An 18,110-nucleotide genomic window follows, 5' to 3' on the forward strand; every position below is an offset into this window, starting at 1 on the left:
AGATAACAGCTGCCTGGTAGATCTAAGAACAACACTCAATAGTAAAAACCCATGTCCCACTGAGACACATTCAGTTACATTGAGAAGGAAAAACAGCAGCCTGCCAGAAAGCATTTCTCTCCTAAAGTGCAGGCACAAGTCACATGACCAGGGGCAGCTGGGAAATTGACAAAATGTCTAGCCCCATGTCAGATTTCAAAATTGAATATAAAAAAATCTGTTTGCTCTTTTGAGAAATGGATAACAGTGCAGAATTCTGCTGGATCAGCACTATTAACTGATTCATTTTGAAAAAAAAATGTTTCCAATGACAGTATCCCTTTAAAGAAACAGACGGGCTGCCCAGTTGGTTCATTGGAAATTTCCCACCCAAAACTCAACCGTTTTGAGGGTATCTGTGGGTACCAGACCAGCTGCAGGTCTCTACTAAAGGCCACAAGCTTAATGTCTCTTCATTAACCAACCCTTTATGATTATTCATTTATACATACTATACAGAAAGGTAACAAAGATGAATACAACTAACATATACTTTACTTACCCTTTTCCTGTGGCGATTTATTTCAATTTTCATTGCTGCACACTTGTTTAAGGTATTCAAACGCCTTGTTTAAAAAAATAAAATCATCATCAAGTTTTGGAAAAAAAACAGCTTGACGGTAACTATTAAGTTGGTGGTATTGGAGAATAATGTTTAGTGTACTGAAACCTGACTTCATCTTGGTCAGAATCACCCTTGGGTGTTGGATGTTGGTACAATACGTTTTCAGTTAAGGCTAAGCATAGCATTGGAAAGGCTACTGATTTGGTTCAATAAAGGCTTTTATATCAAATGAGCATTAATATCATAGCAATATTTTATTAGACTACTGAATTTAAAAGCTGCTTTACATGCTTTGACTTTTGCATTCTGAGCAATACTCATCTCAATTCATGACAAACTGGAGTTTTATGTAGACAGAAATGTTCCCATTCCAGTGAAAGAGAAGCAGCTGTTTGTTGTTTTGATAGCCACAGTTGTCCCTAAAAATACCACAAAGGAAAACATCCTGTGTGCCCAAAATGCCTTGCAAGAGGGTTCTGTATACTTTTCTTTTGCATGGGAAGACTGTCACAGAATTTGAAACCTGTGATTATTGGATTTTGTGTTTTCTATGTCCTCATCTCTCTCTCTCACCTAAAGCTCCACTGCTAATTCTTATACACTCAATTAGATTATCTTGGAAAAAATGTGATATAGGACTGCAGCTGTCAGTGTAGCAGTCAACAATGTATAACATTGGTGCTTATCTAAATACAAAGGTATTGAAATAGTCAGTATATCCCCTTGTTCAACATACGGCTTCTGCTGAACATACTTTTCCCCTATAGTTTTCATTATGAAAATGCTATATATATATATTTTTTTTTTTTGAGTTATAATAAGGAAAACAATGAGAGTCCTTATGAGGTAGATCATTGGATTCCCAGTATACAACCCCTCCGTTACCCCTTTGTTGTAATTGTTAGTATTATAGAAGGGGATTATCTGTGAACTGGGAATCTGATAATCTGCCTAGCAAGGACCAAACATGGAGTCGCTTCAATCTGCCTCATGAGGACCAACCATGGAGTAGCTTCAGTTTCCATGTTTGTCTTGTTGTTCATAAATGCAAAAGACAAAAATGAATGTAATGCTTGCTACTGAAAAAACAATAATTACTAGTCACTAAATCAGTGATCCCCAACTAGTGGCTCATGAGCAACATGTTGCTCACCAACCCCTTAGATGTTGCTCCCAGGAGCCTTAAAGCAGGTGATTATTTTTGGATTCCAGGCTTGGAGGAACTAGTCTTGGTTGCATAAAAACCAAGCTGTACTGCCAAACAGAGTCTCCTGAAGGATGCCAGTCCACATAGGGGCTACCAAATGGCCAATCATAGCCCTTATTTGGCACCATCAAGGAACATGTCTCATGCTCCCCAACTTCTTTTACATCTGAATGTGGCTCACAGGTCCCCCAAAGGTTGGGGATCTCTACACTAAATAATTAGTATAATCCTAATTTTTAGAACAACTAGAATCTGTAAAAAAAAAAAAACAATATATATATATATATATACTGTATCTATATCTCAAATTACCTGTACAAGGATTCCATAGCATCTCGATCCAAGAATTCATGATCATTCTTCACAATTCCAATGTCAATTGGGAACTGCAAATCTAATAAGACATAATAACATTTACGATTTAAACAGCAAATGTACATAGGCGCATTTATTTAGTTGCTTAGAAATATATGGTGTCCCTATTTAGCCTCAATAAATCCTTTTGTTTTAACCGTTATGTATATGATAGATAGACACAGTTACCTTCATAAAGTTGTGCATATTGTGGAAACCCCGCTGCTCTCAGCCAGTCACAGGCCTCCTTGGCTTCAATTTCTAAAAGATAAAAAAAGCAATGTTTATTATGTCGTTTTTCACTGCAGCATTAGCCACCAGACAGGACGTACAATAATCGTCATTCATCTGTACAAGCTTTTAATTTTTGGGGGAGGAAAACGGGTGACATCGGGGGGAGTGCCGGTGATGTTGGGGCGGGTAACATGAAGAGGAGGATGGCTGACGTCAAGGGCAGGACTGATGACGTGACGATTAGGGTTGCCACCTTTTCCTGAAAAAAATACCGGCCTTCCTATATGTTTAGCCTATTTCGCTATTAATACCATTGGGATCAACCATAATTTTTACCGACCAGGTGGCAACCCTAGTGACGATCAACGATTGGCTGATTTGCCATGTCATTCACATAATGTCCTGTCCGGATTTCCTAATTTGGAAATAAAATCTTAAGGGCCAACTCCACCAATAAAAGCACATTTTTCACATTAAATAACTTTCCAATACACGTTCATTAAACGTTTTCAGTGCTTTTAAAACGACTTTCCGTGATCCGTTTCTCCAGTTCTACCTCAGTTCTCCTCCAGGTCTGTTATGGTAATTGTCGCCTATGGGGAAATTGAGCTCTTTCTGTCGGCATTTTTGCTGGCTTCTGCTACACTGTTTTAGCAATCAGATCCAAAAGTGCAGAGACTATAAACAGGCTACACTGCTTTCAATAACAATTATATTTATGAATACAGTAGAACCACCATTTTAATTTTTTACAGGGGACCATGAACAAATTGTGTAAAATCCGGGAAAATGTAAAATCGGGGTAAATGCGTTAATGCAACTTATTCTTCAAGTACTCACAGGATATAAGTGCAGGAGTCTGTTTAAAATAAATACAATATAATTGTATATAGAAAACCATGTAAACAAATAAACACAATATGATGGTTTAGCTTGCAATAAGAATTAATTATATCTCAGCTTGGTCCAAGTACCAGGTATGGTTTTATTATTACAGAGAAAAAGGAAATAGTGTTTTCAAATTTTCATTTGGATATTTGGATAAAATGCAGTCTATGGGAGATGGCCTTTCTGCAATTTCTGTAAAATGTGGAAAACATAAAATCAGGGGATGTAAAATTGAAGTTTCACTGTATCTTTAAGACTTTTTTTTGCATAGAATGCAATTGGAAAGTTGCTTAGAATAACAATTTTTTTTCAGTAAGCAAATAGTTTTGGGTAGAGAACCCCTTAAACCATGGTTTTTGAATCTTACTCTTAGAATGATACATACAACAGCTTTTCTAGAAAGCATGACCTTTTTTATGAATTTTTTTAGGCAGGGCTTTGGAGCGGCATTTAAACCTCCATACAGTGCTGGATCAACACAGCAGAGCTGACACTTCACATGCTGAAGTTAAAAAAAAGTCTTGTACTTAAAGGAGAAGGAAAGGTTAAAATTAATAAGCTTTATCAGAAAGGTCTATATGAATACTCCAGTAATGCTGCTCTGGGTCCTCTGTCAAAAGAAACACATCATTTATTTCCTTCTATTGTGTATACACATGGTCTTCTGTATCAGACTTCCTGTTTTCATCTTAAACCTCCAGGGCTTGGGCTTGAGCATGCTCAGTTTGCTCGTCTCTCCCTCCCTGCTGTAATCTGAGCTCAGAGCTATGAACGAGCAGGGAGAGACTCAGGCAGGAAGTGATGTCACAGCAAGCTGATATGGCAGATGCTATCCTAAACAAACAGAGACAGTGTCTAGAGCTGTTTACTCAGGTATGGAAAAACATTCTAAAGAATAAAAATGGTGTTTTAGCTTACACTGTTGTGGCTAATCTATTGGCAATAAACTGCCTGGGTAGCTTTCCTTCTTCTTTAAGGCTCATTGCTCAGCCTAATGGTGACAGGGGGGGTCTCCATTAAAACAATGGGCGGATTACTAAACACAAACAGCCGGCTATTATACCCAAAACCAAAGCAATCATTAAAGCACAAAAAGCCACTCAGACATACGTCACTATCGTGTGAAACCTCCAACACAGATACAAAAATCAATACATTGTGTTAAGTGCCCCATTAAGTCAAGCAACTCAAACATAATGGATTGTGTAAATCACTGTGAGCAGAGGAAATAAATGTATGGGGCACGGTATGGCCCAGATAATGCCACCTACCTCTGGCAGGAACCAAAAATGAATGTATTCTATCAAAACTATGACTGGTATCTCAAGGCAAACCTGTTTTTATTTTTTGTTCTTATTGGTTCTTTGGTATGGCTAGTGTTCACTCCAGGGAGGGGAGTGCATAGTGGCTGTCAGGTTTTTCAAGTTCCTCTCTCTAGCCAACCATCACGTCACTTTGGGGAGAGCTTTCGGGCCAACGCGCAACAGATGTTGGGAATTAACCGCTCATTTTGTGGCAATTAATAAACGTCTAGATCCAACACTTTAACATTCCCACAGGAGCAGGGTCAAAGTCTAATGCTGTCGAGTTACAAAACACTCACCAGATGCCTGAAAAATGTAAACATGTTTAGTAGGTTTTTAGAGGCTGCACATACCACTAAAGCATAACGGGTGCAATAGGCGCTTCAAGATGCTTCACATTGTCGAGTGAGCGTCTGCTTTAGTGGGGCCCGAATAGGGGGGACGGATCGAAAGAAAGAAGAGCAGATCTAGTGCAGATGTCATCTCTACTTAGGTTTTATTCTTCTAACTGACCAAACACATATCTAGAAGCTTGATACATGCAGCCACTACTTAAAAGAGGCCGAACGACTGTATGGCAAAATAAACATACATTTTTTTATTAAGAATATATTTGTATGATTTCAAACATCATATGCTGACGTACATTCACTTAATGGAAGCATTTCTCCCACCTTGTTGTCTCCAAGCTGATTTATTCACTGAAATAAAAACAAGTCCCAGCAATTCACAGGCTCTTGTTTTCCATCTGCTGCCTTCTCACAGTTTCCCAGATCTATCAGATTCCAAAACAAACAACTAGCGTATGTGTAGGGCTCTATGTGCCATTCCCTTCTCTGCTGAGCTCTACAAAGACCAAGCACATTTATTTTTTGTTTTCTTCTAAAGAATCCATTGATCATAGAGTGGTTTTTATACAGTTTTCCACATACTAGGACTAGCGCTTCATTTTCCGAAGTTGCCTTACGAGGAAACTTTGAGCGACTTTAGAAAACGAAGCATTACGAGTGCCATCCCGCTGGCGATTTCTCATTATAGCCGCAGGAAGGTAGGGGAAGGCAGTTCAGGAAGACTGTTGCCCAGAAGAAGAGGCGATTAGTCGCCAGTCGACTAAATCTCCCCATGTGCCCTCAAGCCCCCCACTTAGTGGCGGCACAGGCGTATACATTTCATATAGTTCATCTGTGTAAAAGTACGTACCCCCTCCACATGCCTCTTTATATTATTATCACACAGGGCAATTTAGAGTGCTTTGTAACTCTGCTGGCTCAATTAACTGTGAATTGAAAGTGCCCCTCGATTTTGTGTACGCAATTATTCATTAAAACAGTGAGCACCTCTTGTCAAGGTGCATGAAAGGCCACCAAGCAATATCAATTCCAAGTTAACTGAATGGGGTGAATGTGAAGCACTTTTGTCCCCCATCCACAGAGCTATATATTTCTCAAAGTTACCCCATGTGCCATTTTGGCACAGATGTTGCTCTGTTTCTAGTGATTCTGTTAGGTTGGCCATTTGTGAGCAGATCTGCTTACTTGGAGAGGCCACCAAACGAGTGGATCTAGACCTGATTTGTCCACATTAAGTGGCCCACATAGGGCCCAAGGATTGGATTGCAACACCAGGATTTTTAAACCTGATTGATTGACACCTGGCTGGGGAAGTCCATTGGAGGGTCCCATAAACTGGCTAATAAGCTGTTGACTTGGGGGTCCGTTTACTAAAGTGCGGTAAATCTGACTTTAAGTTTCCGCATGTTATCGCTGAGAATATTTTTACGCCAGAATATTCGCAGCGACTAAGTTTACTAAACAGCGATGCGCTCAGAAGTCATTGCGATCACTTGCGGTAACTACGTTAAGGAACCAGCTTACGTTAGCGGTAATTTTAGCGAGTTGCGAATTTTCTGGCGAAAAATTACGTTTTTGCGAATATTTATGCTATAAAATAGTCTTGTTTTATGGCGGTTATTATGGCAATTTTTACTGTGACATTTATGGCCAGAAATGCATCTTCAAAACTTATAAACTTTATTGACTGATGATTATACCATCCAACAGAACATCACCAGAGTAACACCAATCAAACATTTATGCATCATATAAACCCTTCTGCCAATAGAATCATAGGAAATGATACCAATCTCTTTGCTTCATAGAAATGCACAGTTTAATGTAGCCAATCCCAATGAAACCAAAAAGTGTAGAGGCTGACGAATCCTTGGACTGTGATGCCACTGCCAATAATACGCCTCTGAGCTGAAACTGCTGCTGTTGCACCAGATAGAAGCAGAAGCCAAAACATCCTGTCAGCAATAGCTACAGATCTCCCTCCTGTCAGCAAAGAATGATGGGTAAAAAAAAAACATTATTATGGGATATTTCCTGCCCCTTGAGAATTTTCTGGCGGAAAAAATACTTTTACGCCACTTCATATGTGGCGGTAAAAGTTTGCGAATATTCTGGCGTTAATTTTGTCTTTAGCACATTTCGCTGTTTAGTAAACCATGCGTTAATGTGTACGTAGCGTTATTTTCAGCAAATGCGATAACTGGCGAACAATTATTCTTGCGCAAGAAAATTCGCAAATTTATATTTACCGCAGGTTAGTAAACTGGCGATAACATATTTGGCGAAAATTCTGTCTATATATTGTGCGAATATTTTTAACGCACTTTAGTAAACGGACCCCTTGGTCTGTTAGCAGCTTTTATCGGCCCATGTATGGCCACCTTTACAGTCAGGGGAAAAGATTTTAGAACAAAGAATGCTCATAGTACAACTATAGCTGGACGTACATGTGATGATATGTTCACTTGGCTAAAGGTGGCCATACATTCATGATACTATATGTGGCCAAAAATAATAAATCCTATTGGGGCAAAGACCACATTGGTTTGTTAATATTGCCGGACAAGTTGTTGTGACCTGAACTTTCGATCAGCCCGATATCACCCACCTCATGGTGCGTATATCAGGGAAAGTTGTCAAATGTTCAGATCTATGCCCTATTTGGTCACTACCCAAATCAGTCTGACGCGATTGTTGGCCTTGGAGCCAACAATCAGATCATAATGCAGGAATATGGCATTGATAAGTTGTAACAGTTTAGAGAGGTGGCAAGCAGGCTTAATCAGCTGTCATGAGGGAGCAAAGATGATACAATTATTTTGAAATCAGTAAAAGGAGGAAACTATTGAAAGACATGGTTTTAGCGAACCTTTTGCAAATAAGTTTGGGAACCTGAACTGCTCCTTTAATTATAAAGGTAAATATATATATATATATATATATATATATATATATATATATATATATATATATATATATATATATATATATATATATATATATTAGCAAAGCTTTATTTGGCACAGTATGATTGATATCTCTCTGCTATCATTTGCTCTGAAAAATGAGAAATTACAGCAAGTTCTCCCTTCTTTTTATATTTATACATTTCCCACAATCATCAACTCTGGCAAACAATGGGCACCTTCTCCTGTCACTCGAGAGTGACGGATGTTTTTGACCGGGCAGTGATAACTGCTCAGATTGTTTGTTAGGGGGAGGAGCGGTCAAGCCTTTCCTTAATGCAAATACCAGTCCAAAGATCTGTCAGAAATCTGGATCCTACGTGCAGCTATTGCCATACTTATCTTCCATCTGTCAAAGTTAAATTAGGCACAACTTCACTTCTGAATGAAGGCGTGTGCCGCTGAAAACAATGCGGGAAAGGGTTCAATGGCAACGCTAACAGTTTATCTTAGAAAAGGCTTCCATTCATCTGAGATTTGCTTAGCATGATATGCTGGAGAATTGAAAGGCATTTATTCATACAGAGATTGCTAGATTACTAGATTACAATGAAAGAACGTTTGCAGAATCACACTTTATATACTCAATCTCTCCCGGCCTAGAATTCTACAATATGCAGGGATCCCCAATGCATATTACTCATGATTCAGTCTCTGCTAGTCCATTATTAAGAGACTGTCTGAGATACAGGTATGGGTTCCATTATCTGGAAACCCATTATCCAGAAAGTTACAAACTATGAGAAGAACGTCTCCCATAGACACCATTTTATGCACATAATTTGACATTTTAAAAATGATTTCCTTTTTCTCTTTGATAATAAAACAGTAGCTTGTGCTTAATCCAAACTAAGATATAATTCATCCTTATTGGAGGCAAAACAATGCTATTGGTTTTAATGTTTAAATCATTTTTGCGTAGACTTAAGGTATGAGGATTCATTTCTGGATATCAGGTCCCATACCTCATCACCTAATGCCTTTGGCCACCTAATCCACAGCCTTCTGTTCTCATGGTTATATTTGGTAAAACTAGTCACTTTTTTCCATTTGTGAATTCACTGTTGATCTATACTATTGGTCTGAATGGCTGCAATTTGCTCTAGAGCTAAAAATTAAAGGAGAACTAAAGATTAACCTAAGATGAAGGCTAGAAATGTTGTACATGATGTGTTGGGCTTCTGTACCAGCCCAAGGCAACCACATCCCTTTAGCAGTAAAGATCTGTGTCTCCAAAGATGCCCCAGTAGCTCCTTATCTTTTTTTCTGATGATTCACTGCACATGCTCTGTGCTGCTGTCACTGAGCTTAGGGACCCACTCACAATATACAGTACACATAGAATATAAATGTCACCATATAAGGGTGATTAGTAATTAATACAGATAATTACTACATGGCAGCACAGCACGCACAGAAACCAGTGCAATTAGCATCAGAATTTAATAACAGCCTTGTGGCATCAGCTTATATTACAGACAACCCTAATTTTCTGCTTGATAATTTGCGACTACCCCTAAGCTTAGCTTCTCAACAGCTGCTCAGAGCCCACTGATCATGTGAGTGTCACAGACACTTTCCAAGATGGCAACCCCCAGTGACAAGTTTGATCTCCTGGATCATTGCTGCTATTGACAAGCTGAAACCTTTAGGCTGATGCAATAAGTTCTTCATATAAAATATGGCATTTTTTAGCCATATTAATTTTTAGGCTTTTGCTCTCCTTCAAAGCGATGATGCCTGATGTATTGCAGAGGGGTGCTCCCGAAATGTATTAAGGTGCTCTAGACATGTGGGACAGGATCAAACATTTCCGGACCATAAAAATGGGGAGTTATCACTTGAGGAAGTGCATACTGATATTCCAAAATGTTTGATCCTTGCCCATGTGTCTACAACACTTTCATTCCATCCTAAATACTAGTTAAAAATCCATTTTGTCAGAGGTTTGAATGGCAATGGCAGATAAATGGAATATTATGAGCTGTGCGAGGTCACATGATCTGGCTGTTCCATTAGCTCTCAGTCATTGCAGCTGCAGTGGAACCCCAAAAACCTCTCATTATATGACAAAAGTTGCATAGAAAATAATCAAGGAAGCAAAAACCCTAGATTCTGCTCTTGTAAAATAAATTTTTTTGAGTGTGTGTCTGTAAACCGATTATCCAATACCAGAAAGACTAGTTTACTGGACCCCCCCTTTCACCTGATTTAACATCTGCTTCGGTGCTGTGGCGAATGCACAGGGAATGTGCTTGGCAGATGCAAATGCCAAGCGGTGGGATCATTTCAGCATCTGCGTTATTGGAGACTGGCTTGACAAGCCCTCTGTGCGAGCTCCGAGGATCTGCCTGTTCCATTACCTCTCACTGCAGCTGCACAAGGAAACCTAAACCGCACAAAAACACCATCCCGTCATCTGAAATCGACCACTTATTCATTTCAGATGTTCCTTGGATTCTGACGCGGGTCGTTAACAAATTCCCTAAGCATTGATATAATGTAGGGATGGTGGGGAATAGAAAGATGGCAAAATCGGCTTTTTAATGCAAAGACTCCTTATATTGTAATAATGAGCAGTTGCTGCTAAGCATATCTTTGGGGGATATGTAATTAAAGGCACTAACCTATAGCAACCAATCAGCAGGTAGCATTTTCGGGCACCTGTTTAAACGCAAACATCTTCTTGGTTGCTATGGGTTATAGCCCCTGGGCAAACTTAGAGCCATTTATTACATATGGGGATTTATGTCTTATTTTATACCTATGTCTTTTATACAGCACCTACATGTCTTCCTAAAAGATGGAGGTTATGTAATAAAAGCAGTAACCCATAGCAACCAATCAGCAGGGAGAATTTAACGGCCACCTGTTTAAAAGCAAACATTGCATTGGTTGCTATGGGTTACTGCCCCAGGCAAACTTAGTGCTTTTTATTACATATGAAGGCCTTGCTTGCTCCTGACTTGTTTCATTTGTAGCTAGCAGCTTAAAGGAACAGTAAAACCAAAAAATAAAAGTGTCTGAAAGAAATGTAAATATAATGTACTGCTGCCCTGCACTGGTAAAGGTTCTGTTTGCTTCAGAAAGACAGCTGTCGTTTATATATACAAGCTGCTGTGTAGCCATGTGGGCAGCCATTCTAGCTGGAGAAAAGGCACAGGTTACATAGTAGATAACAGATAAAACATTGTATTCTGCTATGTAACCTGAGCCTTCGTTCCCTTCCCCCGTGGCTACACAGCAGCTTATTTATATAAACTATAGTAGAGTTTCTGAAGCAAACACAGAACCTTTACCAGTGCAAGGCAGCAGTACATTATCTTTTAATTTCTTTTAGAGACTTTTATTTTTTGGCGTTACTGTTCCTTAAAAGTGATACAATGTAACTGTTGGCCTTCACGGACAATGTATACCCTATATCAGGGGGATGATTTATGAGTAAACACACTGAAAGAAGAGCCGACATAACTGTATCATCTGTGAATATGGGTGAAATAGTCGCCTCCAGGGAATATGGAAGGCTCCGTAAATGTTGTTCTAAGTTACTATGGAAACCAGATGGGCCGCCTCATCTGTATTATCTACATAAATTCTAGTAAAATCGAACACAATATAGTGTGTGTATACTGGTAAAATAATAACGATAATTCAATCTGATAATTCTGTCAGCTACAGGAAAGCTCAATGTTGTCTGTTTGTATCCACAGATCATATCATTCAGGGGACAGAAATAGTCTACACAGCGAGGGTTGATGAGACCGTGAAGCTGTAATTGCCACATAAATTCACTCTCCTTGCGTCACTGCTATTGTCTTGCCTTCAGTGACATGGCACAAGGCCTCTCAATCTCCGCATTCCCGGCTGTTTCTAGAGAAAGCTCATTCAGGAACCGGAAACCATGGTTTCCTAAATGTCACCTCTTAAGGTGCAGCGCCTGACACCCTTTAATTTCCCTGTCCATCCCATATAAATGGCTCCATGGCAGGATCATTGTTCCCTCCACTTCTTGTTTGACTTTAGAACAAGAAGCATTCCTCTCTCGCTGTGACTGTTGCCACAATGTCTCTGCGTGTGAGATCTATCAGGGAGGCGCGGAGTTGTGTCTCTGTGTGTGAGATCTATCAGGGAGTCGGCGGAGTTCTGTCTCTGTGTGTGAGATCTATCAGGGAGTCAGCGGAGTTGTGTCTCTGTGTGTGAGATCTATCAGGGAGTTGGCGGAGTTGTGTCTCTGAGTGTGAGATCTATCAGGGAGTATGCAGAGTTGTGTCTCTGTGTGTGAGATCTATCAGGGAGTCGGCGGAGTTGTGTCTCTGAGTGTGAGATCTATCAGGGAGTATGCAGAGTTGTGTCTCTGTGTGTGAGATCTATCAGGGAGTCGGCGGAGTTCTGTCTCTGTGTGTGAGATCTATCAGGGAGTCAGCGGAGTTGTGTCTCTGTGTGTGAGATCTATCAGGGAGTTGGCGGAGTTGTGTCTCTGAGTGTGAGATCTATCAGGGAGTATGCAGAGTTGTGTCTCTGTGTGTGAGATCTATCAGGGAGTCGGCGGAGTTGTGTCTCTGTGTGTGAGATCTATCAGGGAGTCAGCGGAGTTGTGTCTCTGTGTGAGATCTATCAGGGAGTCAGCGGAGTTGTGTCTCTGTGTGTGAGACCTATCAAGGAGTCGGCGGAGTTGTGTCTCAATGTGTGAGATCTATCAAGGAGTCGGCGGAGTTGTGTCTCAATGTGTGAGATCTATCAGGGAGGAGGTGGAGTTGTGTCTCTGTGTTTGAGATCTCTCAAGGGGGCGGCGGAGTTGTGTCTGTGAGATCTATCAGGGAGGTGTTGGAGTTGTGTCTCTCTGTGTTAGATCTCTCAAGGGGATGGTGGAGTTGTGTCTCTGTGTGTAGGGTTGCCACCTTTTCTGGAAAAAAATACCGGCCTTCCTATATATCTTTTTTCCCTATTAATAACATTGGGACAGCCATCATTTTTATCGGCCAGGTGGCAACCCTATCTGTGTGTGAGATCTATCAGGGAGGCGGTGGAGTTGTGTCTCTGTGTGTGAGATCTATCAGGGAGGAGGCGGAGTTGTGTCTCTGTGTGTGAGATCTATCAGGGAGGCAGCAGAGTTGTGTCTCTGTGTGAGAGATCTCTTAGGGAGGTGGTGGAGTTGTGTCTCTGTGTGTGAGATCTCTCAGGGAGGCGCGGAGTTGTGTCTCTGTGTGTGAGATCTATCAGGAAGTCGGCAGAGTTGTGTCTCTGTGTGTAAGATCTCTCAGGGAGGCGGCGGAGTTGTGTCTCTGTGTGTGAGATCTCTCAGGGAGGTGGCGGAGTTGTGTCTCTGTGTGTGAGATCTCTCAGGGAGGCGGGGGAGTTGGTTACTGAATGAAATGACAATTATCCTCCTGGGGCAAATTCCATCAGTAGCTCAAAAGAAAGAGAAATTCTTCCACTTTTAGCTGCCCAGATTGGTGCCAAGGAATTCGGGTAAACGACTGTATTGTTAGGACACATTTTTATGACATTTGCACAACTACTCAGTTTCTGTGGGGAGACATTCTGAACCATTACATAGAAAATATCCCCAGCAGACATTTATACATTTGATTGTGAGCGAGGGGCTGATGGCTGGGATGATTATTTGGATGATCACAACGAAAGCCGATTCATTGGGATGTGCCAATATGATAGACACCCAACCCCCTAGAGAATCCAATCACATTTCTTTGGTTTCCTTTTGGGAAAAAATATATTGGGCCATAAAAAAAAAAGTAAGAAAGCTAAGTAATAGAGTCCTGCATGGATCCAGTTGGACAGGCCCATGCCTGACCCAGATGCACTGTCCCATAACTTTACCCGCACCCACCACCCAATATTCCCCCATAGCCAACACCGCTACCCGACCGAGACTGCAAAGATTTAACTGTCCTTCCAACACGAGACCTCAAAAGCAGACGTGACGTCACCATAGCAAGTGACATTACTCTGGCGGCATTGCATCAGCAGAGCAAGGAAAGTCAATTGCGACACCACAGGGGAGGATGGTATCAATCCCGCACCTCAGCCAGGTACCCAGGCAAGTTATCCATGGGCTGCCCATATGGTCAGGGAATTGGCGACTTTCTATCTGAAAACTGATTGTTTTAGGAGGTATTTCGTGGGTACCCAGTAATATGGGACATTTTTTCCTAAAAGGGACAATGGCCCAGGGAAGGAACTGAACAAATGGATACACTAGGGGTTCCATACATATGGGCACACCCCAGCAATTTGGGTTTCCTTGTCCTTTAAAGTCAGACCCCAATGGTTTTCATCCCATACTCATTCATCTCTCTCCACCTATAGACAAGTATTGTGTTTGAGCAATATCAGCAAGGCCACACGTTGCCTGCCCCACATACTGAATGAGTTACTGTTGGGGGTGGAATCTACTAGCTCACATGCTGCAACAAGGACGTAGCCTCCAATGTTTAGAGGAACCAGCAAAGAATGGTGCCAGTAATAAGAAAAATGCATGGTATGTGTATGTGCTTCACAGGAGGAGAAATTCCATCTTCAGCCTATGTATTCTGTCAGCCTTGAGTACAAAAGGAAGGTTTTTTAGGTGCCTTAAGGGCATGTTTAGACTGGTTACTTACACTGGGTTCAGGATGCAATGAATTCAGGGGCTATTTTAAGCGCGCAGCAGCTGAATGTGGGACATAAAAGATTTTCTTCTTTTTTTTTTAAAGGCACTAGAAGCAGCCTGCTGTAAGCTGTGTGTCACCTTCACCATCACAAATGGACCTAGGCAATGAATACACCAGATCCTGAATCCTGGTCAAACCGCTCATCTATAAATGTCCTTATACACACAGAGATTACACCCATCTGGCTCCCCTAAAAACAGTTTCTTCCAACAATCCAACCCAGTTCCTGCTGCACACGTCACCATCTTGTTTGCAGTCTCATGGAATCATTACTGCTGTCCTGGGCTGTGCACATGCACTGTAGAGCAAAAGTTCTGTTTTAAGCATCTACAGCTGGCCAGGCACATTGAAGATGCTGATTTGGCCCCTTCAGAGCAAGTTGACAGTGGCCTTCCCCAACCTCATACTCAAAATTTGAGCAGGCAGGTTTGTTAATCCCATGAGGCAAGAACCCCAGCTGTACGTTGTCCTCTACTGATGGACCTAGATAGGCCTTTATTACAATCTGATAATTAGCCCAGGAGCCAAACAATGGAATTAGTCAATCTGGCCCAGCATATAGGTGTCCAAATTGGCCAAAGATCTGCTCTTTTGTCAACCTTCCCTTCATCAAGTGAATCGTAATGCATATGGCCAGCTTTAATTCAATTTTACTCTCTTGCACATGCGTGCAACCCAAGGCAACAGCATGGGATCCCAAGAACAGGAAAAAAGATGGCCCAGTACCTGAGGGGGGGGAGGATTTTGCCTGGTAACCCCCACCAATGGTGAACCCTTTCCTTTAGGAACACTGCCAAGGTGAAAAAAAAAAATATATATATATATATATATATATATATATCTCCATTTATTTTGCCCACAATGTGCCTGGCAACCCCCACCAATGATGAACCCTTTCCTTGCCCTGCCAAGGTGCAAAAAAAAAGGAAAAAATGAGGGAGCCACTTGGATTTGTGTGTTAAATGTGTCATGACTCGGGATTAATTGAAGAAACTGCGTTATCTAAAGTCATCTTAACTCATTTAGTGCATTTAAACTTTTCATTAGCATACCAAAGCACCATTGTGGTGAATGCTTTAATTAGATGGGATGCTGTGAAGCAGTTTTCTGTGTTAAATGGGATTAATGGGTTAAATGTCTTTAGTTTTTCTCTGTTAAGGTCCCCATACATGGGCCGATAAAAGCTGCAGACAGACCGAGTCGGCAGCTCATTGGCCCGTGTGTGGGGCCACCCGACGGCCTTCCCCAATCAATGTCTGGCCGAAAGTCGGGCAGATCCCGATCGGGCAGCTTAATATATTCCATCGGATCGCTGCCGCATCTGTGCATCTATGCAGTCTCGAGATCCGACCGTCCGTATCGGATCCATTATGATCTGATCGTTAGGCCCTAGGGCCCACGATCGGATCAGCCCAATATCGCCTACTTCAGTGTGGGCATATCGGGGAGATTCGCTGTTTTGACGACTACGTCTATGGCCACCTTTAAACACACAAACCAAGCTGGCTTTATCTGTATGTATGTGTATATATATATATATATATATATATATACACATTTATTTTGCCCACAATGTGCCTGGCTGTGAACGGGACACCTGAGGGTGCAACTCACAAATCAGGAGCACCTACAGGCAGATGGAACTTCAGGAGCCCCGCGTGTTTTCTTCCTTGTGCCAGATGCATCTTTGAAGGTAGTACAAGAGCAAGTGTCCAGTGCACACCTGTCCATCACTACTAGTAGATGTGAGTACCAAGTGCAAACAATGGTGTAAATGTCACGACTGTAATTAAGCAGTATACAGTATTTGACATTGCAACAGACACACATTTTAAAAGACAACAATTGCCCCTATGTCAGTATATAGGCATGGGGCAGATAGTCGCAGCTGCACAACGGCAGCCAGCAGAGGAACATTTGCAGAGCCGGAGCAGTTTGTTTAACCAGGGGACTAAAATCTAATCCCAAATCAAACAAGTGGCTTCTCTGTACATTATTTAGCTGGTATGAAGGTGGCTGCAATGCCTATAGAGGGGGCACACAAGCTGATACATCTGGTGCAAAGTAGACAAATCTGTAAAGGCAACCTGCAGCCCCATCAGGTCACTGTAACCTACAAACACCAACAACTCACAGTGGACGGCAAGACAATTGTAGTTCAGCAACATACATACTGCAGAATGTCTTACTGACCCCTGATCAGCCCAATGTGTGTTTGAGAGGGTGAAATAATATTTAAAGACCCCCCAATCAGCCAGGACCCCCTATACTAACACCTGGGCACCAGAGCAGCCGCAGGGTCTGCGCCCCTTCCTTCTCATTCCTCTGTCACATGTCCCAAGCAGTCTGATATATATATATAAGGTGATGTACCAGTCACAAACAGCACTCTCCTGGCTGGCTCCCGGCCCGCGGGCCACCACGTGCAATATGATCTCAATGAGAAAAGAAACTCACGTGTCACTAGCATTTTGCTCAATCGTCCCCAGTAAAACCAAAAAGAGCTTTCAAACTAGATCCTCACTGGTATCCATAGTCCTCCCGATGCTCCACTCGGCTCCCGTTCCCTCGCTTCATTCGTATGGGGCTTCAGGAAAAGTGCAACGTCCCGGACACAATTGTCTCCCCCCAGCACAGCAGGCACAGTAAGGAAACCCTATCCCGATCAGTAGGGTAAAACAGACATGGGCGGACTCAAGTTCAGCACTGAGGGGTGGGTGTGGGAGCTTGCAGGGGCTCCGGTCCAGCCCATAGAGCTGCACTGATGTAACCGGGAAACAAACAGAAGGGAGATTTCCTTCCCAATTTAAGGGGTTATCACGTCCCATTTGATTAGCCCTATCTGCCCATTTTCCCGTCATTCAGAGCCATGTTGCCTGCACAGATGGAGCCTCATTGTTTGCCTCACACAATACCACAACAGAGCTCATTTAAATCATTTTATGGCTTCCTTACAGATGCAGCCTCCCCTCTAACCATGGACTGGCACCAGATCTAATTTTCAAAACCCAGTCACCTACAAAACCAGCCCAAAAGAGGCACTTCAAAAGCAGCCCAAAATAAAACAACATGTGCAGTGAAAAAAATGCTAAAAAATAAATAAATATATGTGAAAATACGCCTTTTTCAATCATTTGAAAGATTCGCCCCCTTCACAGGGACGTAACTACAGAGGAGGCTCGGGAGGTGTAGGGAACCCATGAGGCCCGAATACAGTTACAGTTTCAATAAATATTGGTAAAACCGTTCAGCCTCTAGACATTTTGGTGGCCAGCAGATTTTTGCCCCAAAATTGTCTGAAATTCAGCAAAGTCACCGGAAAATGCGAGAATACAGATCCCAAAATCTGGTAACTCCCAACTTCTACACCAGTCAGTCCCATTGCATGCTGGTTATTGTAGTCTTACGTTAAACTTGGCAGTCGGCAAATTGTTAAACAAAAACTACATTGCCCAACATGCATCGGGAGACGCAGGCTTGGCACTAGTGATGCGCTGGTCGGGTTTTCCCCGACCCTAACCCGCCCTCCACT

General features: G+C 41.9%; 1 protein-coding gene across 1 annotated transcript in view; it reads right to left on the minus strand.

Annotated features, from left to right (window-relative positions):
- Positions 1 to 17,538, minus strand: part of LOC108705539 (rho GTPase-activating protein 7) — a 34,425-nt gene extending 16,887 nt beyond the window's left edge. The window contains exons 1-4 of the mRNA XM_041586154.1: positions 17,036 to 17,538; positions 2,355 to 2,426; positions 2,124 to 2,205; positions 542 to 605 (exon numbers count right to left, since the gene is read on the minus strand). Coding sequence (XP_041442088.1) covers positions 542 to 605; positions 2,124 to 2,205; positions 2,355 to 2,426; positions 17,036 to 17,048 — 231 coding nt within the window. The 5' untranslated portion in view covers positions 17,049 to 17,538. The remainder of the gene's footprint in view (positions 1 to 541; positions 606 to 2,123; positions 2,206 to 2,354; positions 2,427 to 17,035) is intronic.
- Between the last annotated feature and the right edge of the window lie 572 nt (positions 17,539 to 18,110).

Source organism: Xenopus laevis, chromosome 3L, assembly GCF_017654675.1.
Source record: "Xenopus laevis strain J_2021 chromosome 3L, Xenopus_laevis_v10.1, whole genome shotgun sequence".
Taxonomy (NCBI): domain Eukaryota; kingdom Metazoa; phylum Chordata; class Amphibia; order Anura; family Pipidae; genus Xenopus; species Xenopus laevis.